This window comes from Stigmatopora nigra, chromosome 3, assembly GCF_051989575.1.
Source record: "Stigmatopora nigra isolate UIUO_SnigA chromosome 3, RoL_Snig_1.1, whole genome shotgun sequence".
Classification (NCBI taxonomy): Eukaryota; Metazoa; Chordata; class Actinopteri; order Syngnathiformes; family Syngnathidae; genus Stigmatopora; species Stigmatopora nigra.
In genome coordinates, this window is record NC_135510.1 from 15689224 (window position 1) to 15697706 (window position 8483).

General features: G+C 38.8%; 1 protein-coding gene across 3 annotated transcripts in view; it reads right to left on the minus strand.

Moving 5' to 3' along the window:
- igdcc3 (immunoglobulin superfamily, DCC subclass, member 3) overlaps positions 1-8483 on the minus strand; it is a 57635-nt gene that overhangs the window by 47822 nt on the left and 1330 nt on the right. The window contains exons 1-2 of one of the 3 annotated variants that reach the window (XM_077713692.1): positions 6942-7185; positions 2509-2814 (exon numbers count right to left, since the gene is read on the minus strand). In XM_077713692.1, coding sequence (XP_077569818.1) covers positions 2509-2814; positions 6942-7008 — 373 coding nt within the window. In that variant the 5' untranslated portion in view covers positions 7009-7185. Of the gene's footprint in view, positions 1-2508; positions 2815-6030; positions 6096-6941; positions 7186-8483 lie in introns of those variants that run through there. The other 2 variants (XM_077713694.1, XM_077713693.1) reach the window with 2 other exon arrangements.

The window sequence follows — 8483 nt, forward strand, 5'->3', positions numbered from 1 at the left end:
AGCTCATGAAAAATAACATGTGCATCAAAATATGTACTTAATTCTCTAGTTGAGTCAGACAAATTTGAAATATATTTTCTCACTTATGAATGAATGAATGTCTCTAAAGGACTTTAACAATGTAAAAGACTGAGGTCACTAAAAGGCAGAAATAAGATTCCAGTTGTCCAAAATAACGTTATGAAAACAATATAATGTCGTTGAAAACTGCATGCAATCAATCACACATTTTTTTTAGAGATATGATTTGATTTAAGAAAATATCCCAACCCTATTGCAGTTAGGTATCTCTAGGAATTGAATAAACATGCTATGAAAATACACAGTATATATAGGATTCCATCTTGTCAAGAAGCCTAACAAGGAGCCTGATTATTTGATTCTGGTGTTTTGTTGGAGGAAGACATGAAAAACAGACTGAATAGGTGACCTTGAAGACCGGAGTTGGTGACCCCTGGTCTAATAATGCGAAATAGAATAATAAACCCTCTACTGGTACTAATGCTCAAGAAAAAAATTCTAGTCTTTAAACCTAATATACTTTTTAAAATGCTAATCCAGGTCGGTCCACCTGTTTGGAGTTTTCTTGTTGTCTGTGTGGGTTTCCTCCGGGTACTCCGATTTCCTCCCACATTCCAAAGACATGCATGGTAGGCTGATTGGACACTCTAAATTGCCCCTAGGTATGAGTATGAGCGTGAATGGTTTTTTTTGTCTCCTTGTGTCCTGCGATTGGCTGGCCACCAATTCAAGGTGTCCCCGCCCTCTGGCTCAAAGTCAGCTGGGATAGGCTCCAGAACCCCCTGCCAGCCTAGTGAGGATGAAGCGGTAGAGAAAATGAGATGCAAAAAATAAGCAAAAATTCTCAACTGAAGAGCATAGGTCGGTTATACATTGCGCTTATTTTTTTTACATATGTACCTTGTACTAGTTTAGTGTACACAATCTTTGAATGCAAAGCCAAATTTCTAATTATTTTTTCAGTTTTAGAGACCAACACACGGGAAATAAAGTAGAATTGTGCTCCCTTTCATGTGGATGATGCAGGTTGGATTTATGATCAGTTCCCCAATACTCATCTAACCCTAAATAAAATAAACGAGTGGGTTACAACAGTAAGGGCATCCGGCCCAATCCTGTGCCAAAAATTTCAACTGGCCTTTATAGATTGCACGTGTTTTCCTACTTGGAGGGGGAGCCTTGACCAGTGAAATGTCCACTCTAACCCCCTGTCTCATTATTTTAAAAGCCTGTTTGGTCACAACAGTGTGCTGTCTGCACACAGCCTCTCTCAACCTTTGTTCTTCGTGCTCGTCTAGGATGTAACATATAAAACAAGTGAGTTCAGAGAGTTCCGCTCAGCAATTCAGCCCCACTAACTCAGCCTGAACATTCTCAGCATGAATGCACAAGAATGTGTAATACTATACTGGGCTACTGAAACAAAACCTGAACCGAGGTGCCAAAGTGAAGTATGTTGTATAAACATTTTCGGTTACTTATAAAATACAATATTTCAAAAATGAAATCTTCTTTTCTTTCTTTTGGAAAGTTCTTAAGTGTCAGTCAGTGGTCTGTACAGGGCTGCTCGAGGCTCATTGCACCTACAAAGGAACATGGCAGTACTCAGCATGATAGCTTGTTAATAGTAATAAATACTCGAATTAGCTGGATCGGAAAACTTGTTATACTCATCAAAATATGCAAATGAGTCCGTAGTCTTCCCCAAACCTTGACCTAAGCAAGGCAATGTCATCATTTTATTGTAATAACTTGTTAGATGAGCTCTCAATCAAATATAAACTAGCCGTACCGTAGTGGCAAAACATTTACTATAATAATAATCACTATTTAAGGAAGCAATTAGGGAGTAGTCGACTTTTTTCAACCACCAACTCCTATTTCTTTTAATTGGCTGATTTAGGAGTGAGATATTAATTTAAAAAATTGTGTCGTTAAAAAAAAAATGGACTGTAGATGCATGCGATTGTTGTTTCCTAAGATTTGAATTGGGGAAAAGAAACATCATTTTCTACCATGAAGAGAATGAATAATACTTTAGGGCAGGGGTAGGGAACCTATGGCTCGGGAGCCAAGTGTGGCTCTTTTGATGGGTGTATATGGCTCCTCGTCTTTTTAAATCTTTTTTTTCTTCATTAGACTCTTCTGCATGCATCCTCTCATTGATACTCATTGATTAGCAACAGTGAAATAATGTTCTCAAAGAATTCAGACTTTTTTTTTTACTTTCAAAGTGGTGAACTGAATAATAAATGCTCACATTTTCATGTATTTTTACTTTTAAATTCTGAGTATGGCTCTCAAGGAATAATGTTTGAAAATATGAATTGTTTATGGATGTCTTCATCAGAAAGGTTCAAGGTTAAAAGGTTGTAAAATAATCTTCCCTCATTGTTTTGTTTCATTAATTGAGGGAAAAAGCTGAAAAAACCTCCACATATGGAACCTATGAGCCACGAAAAATGCGAAATAAAGCAAAAGGCTTACTGGCTGCTTGGATGCGTGCCTTACGGCTCACCGCCAATCCAAAGGAGTTCTGGGCTATACAATCATAGTCCCCTTCATCTGACGTGTTGTCAGATTTGGTCTTGAGGAAATGTCCGATGAGGAGAGAGCCATTGATGAAAGCGGTGTGATACTGGTCCTGAGTTAAAAGTATGCTGTTGTGCCTCCATTTTGTAGTGATAGGAGGGGTACCATCCACCTGGCAATGAAGCATAAGGGGCTGCTCCTGCACTGCGATGATGTCACTTGGCTCCAGGGTGAAGGAGAGCTCAGCATCACACAACACACCTGAAAGAACACAAGCAAAAGGTCACAGTGTAGCCTTGTCAGTTCAGAGCAGGAAGAGACACAAATCACAGCACAGTGGTTCAAGGTAATGTAAGTGGACGCTGATACATTTTGAATTATACTTCATTTTCGGATTTCCTGGTTTCTTTCACAACCCATAAAAAGCAGACTCAACTTTGAAAGTGACAGAAATACCATTAAACTGTGGAGGTGTCCATACATGTTGGAGTTTTGATGATAAGCACATTGTTTCAACCTCGTTTAAAAAAACAATTTCAGTGGTTTCTGGAGTAATTGTTTTCAATGTTGTATTGCAAACAAACAAATGGTTTTCGCATTTGGCAGATCACTTATGACAGCTCACCATGAACCTCATAAATGATATGCCTCCGAGCATATCACATGCAATAGATGTAGACATTGCATGTATACTATTGTAGTTTACATGATTTCATTGTGTTCCAAAACAGATGGCTTGTGGCTATCACCAGCTCACTCAGGAGTTTTAAATTATTCATTAACGCAATGAACACTTGGAACTAGTACGTAAACACATGTAGTACATATATATAACTGTTTTTCAAAATAATAGAATGTGTAGAGTTGTATTCTATTGGCTGAGATGTAATATCTTTAGACATTACATTAAGTACATTGACGTTTGATTACTCCAGATAATGTTTCCAACTAAATCCCCCAAAAACATGCGTCTCATATTTGGCCAGTTGACATCCATCGATATTTTTTGAACACGACCGGCCCATATGAACAAATCAATTTAAAACTAAGTTATATTGTTATATTCATAAATGCAGCCCAAGAACCACAATGAGTTTGACACCTAGGCTAAGAGAGCTCTGGATCCATTACCACCAGGCGGCGGCAAATTGAAGCATTTATGTATAGTAATTGTGGCACGTCTGAAGTGTCCAATATCAATGTATCACTTAGAGAGCAGCTTTAAAATTAATCGTTAATCTTAGGCTAGGCTGTCCGCTCCAAACAGAAGTTGGAAATAGAGGCTGATGAGCTCAATTAAAGAGCCAGAAATTTGGGCTAAACATAAATAATGTAAATATTGCGCATGCACACACATAAACGGGACATCGTTCTGGTTTAGAAGAAACGAAAAGACTGGATCAAATCTTCCTCTGATGTGATACCAAAAGTACCCTGACGGTCGACTGGTGGATCGCGATCAAAGTATATAGCACCCCTGATCTACTCAAAAGAGCAACCGAAAATTATAGAAAAATGATTCACAAAAATGGCTATAGAACTGAATGTTTGCATATTGATGTATTTGAACATGAATTTGTTTCCAATTTTATTCAGGAGTAACATCCCACTTAATTGTCCATCCATATTGATTAAGTGGACTCTTGATTACACTTACCTGTAACCACCACAAAGATGTGGATTACTATTAGCTTTACCAGATTCATGTGACAGGCTGGCAAAAAGATTCACTGCAACCAATTACAAAACTACCGATATTTACACAATCTGACTGAACATGCAATATCGGGCAAGAACACCACTGACAGCAACAAGTCATATCAGGACACAAAACAGGCCAATAGGCTGCATACCTGTCAACTGGTACGTTCTCGCCGTAATTGGTACAACTGAAAGCCCATTTTTATATTGGTACGCTGTACACATGAAAATGGTACGCTAAACGGTGATTTTGAGAAAAAAAAATAAATTAAGGCACTTTCTAGCCATTTTTCACCATCCGCCATTGTTTCTTCCCGGAAACGCATGTCTGCCAAGTGATATATGTACCGGCGCCTCTGATTGGCTAAAAAAAAAAGATCATGATAAACATTTCGTTTTGTAACACTTTCACCATGTGATTTCCGTTTCCTGTTCCCTTGTTTATGTTTACTTTCATTTGATCAGCTGTTTCTGGTCTGTTTACAAGTCAAGAATACACTCTTACACGTGGTACAAGTTGATTTAACAAATTACTTACAAGTTAAGTTAAACTGTGACAGGAAGTGCTACGAGGTCAATCCAACCAAAGAGATGTTGGAAATGGCGGTGTCAGCGACCATGAATTACAACAAATGTCATGTGAACGCACATTAAAATATTATTGAATGCACCAGGTATTGGAACAATTTTTGTAGGAAGCTGTTGTAGTGGAACTTTGAAAGCAATAAACACATAAACATACATTTTCTACTTGTTGTTCGTGATTTTTTACAAAAAAGTAAAGTGGTAAGATTTTCCATGTATTTATACATATATGTAAGGGCGAAAACAAAATTTGGTAAGATCACAAATGGTTCGAGGTTGACAGGTATGAGGCTGTCAAGGAAGCCAATTGTGAATAAAACAATACGATAATGCAAGTTAAGAGGATTTATTGTTTTTGTCATATTTCTTTAGTTCCATCTCAACAGCTTTATTGCTTCTAATTCATAACGAACATTGATAAAATGCATAACCAAATGAGTAGCAAGGTATAATATATATTTTACTATACAATATTTTAAAATATTATGGACTTAAATAACAGTATAGATATAAAAATCTAGTTGGGAATTACTTTTTGACAAGTACAAGTAATATGAAAAATAAATACAATTTTCTCAATATGTACAGTTAATACAAATTCTCATATCTAAAGTCCAACTCCAATACTGAAGATCTCCATTTTTCTATTTGAGATAAACACCGTCTATCTTCCTAACCTTCTCGGTAATGCTTTCTTTGTGTTACAGGCAGAATTGAGGCTGTTTTGTTAAATGTCTGAGTGACCAATTTTAGGTGTACAGAAATGGTCAGACTCAGTTGCATCACATTTGAAAAAAGACAACAGTCACTCCAGGTGAAACTATGAACACTAGCGACCTTATAAATCATCTTCTGAATAAACTGAATAAAAGGCTCATTGCAAAATTCTTATGAAAGCATTCCATAAGAGCAAAAGCGGCGAGAGAAATCACACCCTCTATTGTTATCCGAATTTTCAGTTCTGCAGGCAGGTGTTTTAACTCTTCCGTCGATATACTGTTTGTGAAATGAATCAACACGTTTTCTTTGCTACTACTTTCCATCAGTCACTTAACTACCGAATAATGTAAACATGTGTTACACCTTAACCAAAATACATTAACATTTATTTCTTACTTTAGAAATATATTGCTTAAATTTGTATGAAAATGAAATCAAAACGATGGCTTTGTGTTTTCCCTGACAAAGTACCTGTATGTTATGAACCCATGGTTTCTTTCTTGTGGGGCAAATATTCTCTACCCTTTGGTGCCTTTGAATTTGGGGGGCCCAGAAACTGTCAACAGTGAACAAAAGGCATACAAAACGAGAATTTGATAAGGAGAAGCGAGACCGTCCTAATATGTACAAATAACCTCCCCAGCAGGATACAACTGGTATATTCCAATCCAAATGAATTGGGCATGTTCACATATGGAAGCACAGTGGCGATGCCAATAAATCCCTTCAAAAACACCACATGACATGGAAAAAAAATCTCCTGTCACATTCAGGAAAAATTAATGGAATTTTTAAATTAAAAATTCAAAGAAAGTATAGTGATGACTGTAATCCGACCTTCATCTCCATATGGATCAGACCAATAATGACTCAATGACTTTATTATCATTATCATAACATGTTGTAATGAGTTTGCTGCAGCTTCTTCTTTGAGAGCTCATTTTGCAATTGTGCAGGGAGAGGTAAAAATAAATCAATTCTTAAGAGTAATTTAGAAAATGTAGAATATGTTCTTATATACAGAATAAACAATGTGCTCTTTGCAACGTGCTCCCATCAAAACAGACAGACAACTTCTCTTCACAAGCTGCACGTGGTTAAAGTGGAACTACACGCCAGCAAACAACAGAAGAAACTGCACGGATGACATGTTGAATTTTTGTTAAAACTTTTGCACTGGTTGGGTGTGACCGTGATGAAACCATCATGAAAAAAAACATCCATTTGTCTCCGAAGACTGTCAGTGGACAGCATTCAAGTTCACGTTTAGCAATTTTGGGTCACAATCGAACTCTATGCAGTTTCCAGGCTTGCTTGGGTGGAGATGAGACCTCGCTCCAGCACCCTCACAATGCAACAATGTAGAGAATGATGCCACTTACCTATGCACGCTTTTAACAAGACACCCAAAAAGCATGGAAGAAGGTGGCGGCGCCTTTTGGATGCCATTTAAAAAAATCTCAATAAATCCAGCACTGCACAACGCGAAGTAATAGATGAGGTTCAGGAAAATACGGCTACATGATCCAACCTACGGGGCAACTGTTTGGTGGCTCGCTGGGGTCGAACATGCTTTCGCCATTGCAACCATCTATCCGTAATCTGTCAGCATCCCTCTCCTCGTCTTCATTTTTACATCTCTCTCTCTCTCCCTTTCTCTCTCTCTCTCTCTCTCTCTCTCTCTCTCTCTCTCTCTCTCTCTCTCTCTCTCTCTCTCTCTCTCTCTCTCTCTCTCTCTCTCTCTCTCTCTCTCTCTCTCTCTCTCTCTCTCTCTCCCTTTCTCTCTCTCCCTCTCTTTCCTCCCTCTCCCCCCTCTCTCTCTCTCACACACACGCGCACACACTCTCTCTCCCTCCCTCCCCACCCCCCTTTCTCCCTCTATCTCCCTCTCCCCACCTCTCACGACACACACCCCATCCAATGCACGTGGACGCGTGGAACAATAGAGCCGAGTTCGTTCGCAAACATACCATAATACAGGGGTACACTATCCAGTATGTTTTCCATATCCCATTTACCATACCTGAATCTAATGATCAACTCATAAGCTGTCCAGAAGCTTCATACCAATAGACAGACTGAAAAACAATATAAACCATATTATTCCATATCATTTAAAGCCTATTTTGGCTCAATATCGGCATGGTATTTTGGCCATTGGGCTCGCATGGACCGGTGGTTATTGGCCAATTTGAATAATTAAAAAAAACAAAACATTGTGCGATTGTGTGCGTGTAAATCGGTAAAAACAAATCCGTTTCTCATAAGAGTTTTAAGTATCGGATGACTCGTAATACAAGACCGATATGGAGATGAAATAATTTGGAAACTACATCAAAAGACAAAATATTGACTATAGCAGTGGGCAAACCTCAGAAAAACAAGGCTTTCTCCCACTCGTTGGAACAAAGCAGTACCTGTAAAAGAGTACTGTATCTCCCTCTAGCGGCTGGTAACAATATGATGCACTTACGCCATGTGTTGGCCTACAACCGTGCATCATCGTTGTTTATCCTGTGAGGGTTTGTTTTTCTATCTCCCCCGTCTGTGTGTATGAATCTCTATTTATGATACGAGTTTAAAAACAAACTGGGTGGCCGGGCGGCGGGAGTGGTTAGAGAGCTTTTGGCCTCACTGTGGGGGTCATGGGTTCAAATCCAGGTCAGTCCACCTGTTTGGCGTTTGCATGTTCTGTGGGTTTTATCCTGGTACTGTGATTTCCTTCCACATTCCAAAGAAATGCATGGTAGGCTGATTGGACACTCTAAATTGCCCCTCGGTACGAGTGTGTGGAATTGTTGTCCGTCTGCTCATGCCATGCGATTGGCTGGCCACTTATTTAGGCTTGTTACGACTCCCCCTGGGGTATGATATACCAGGGAGTCGCAACTATCACAGCAGACAGGTTCGGTCAAAGATGAGTT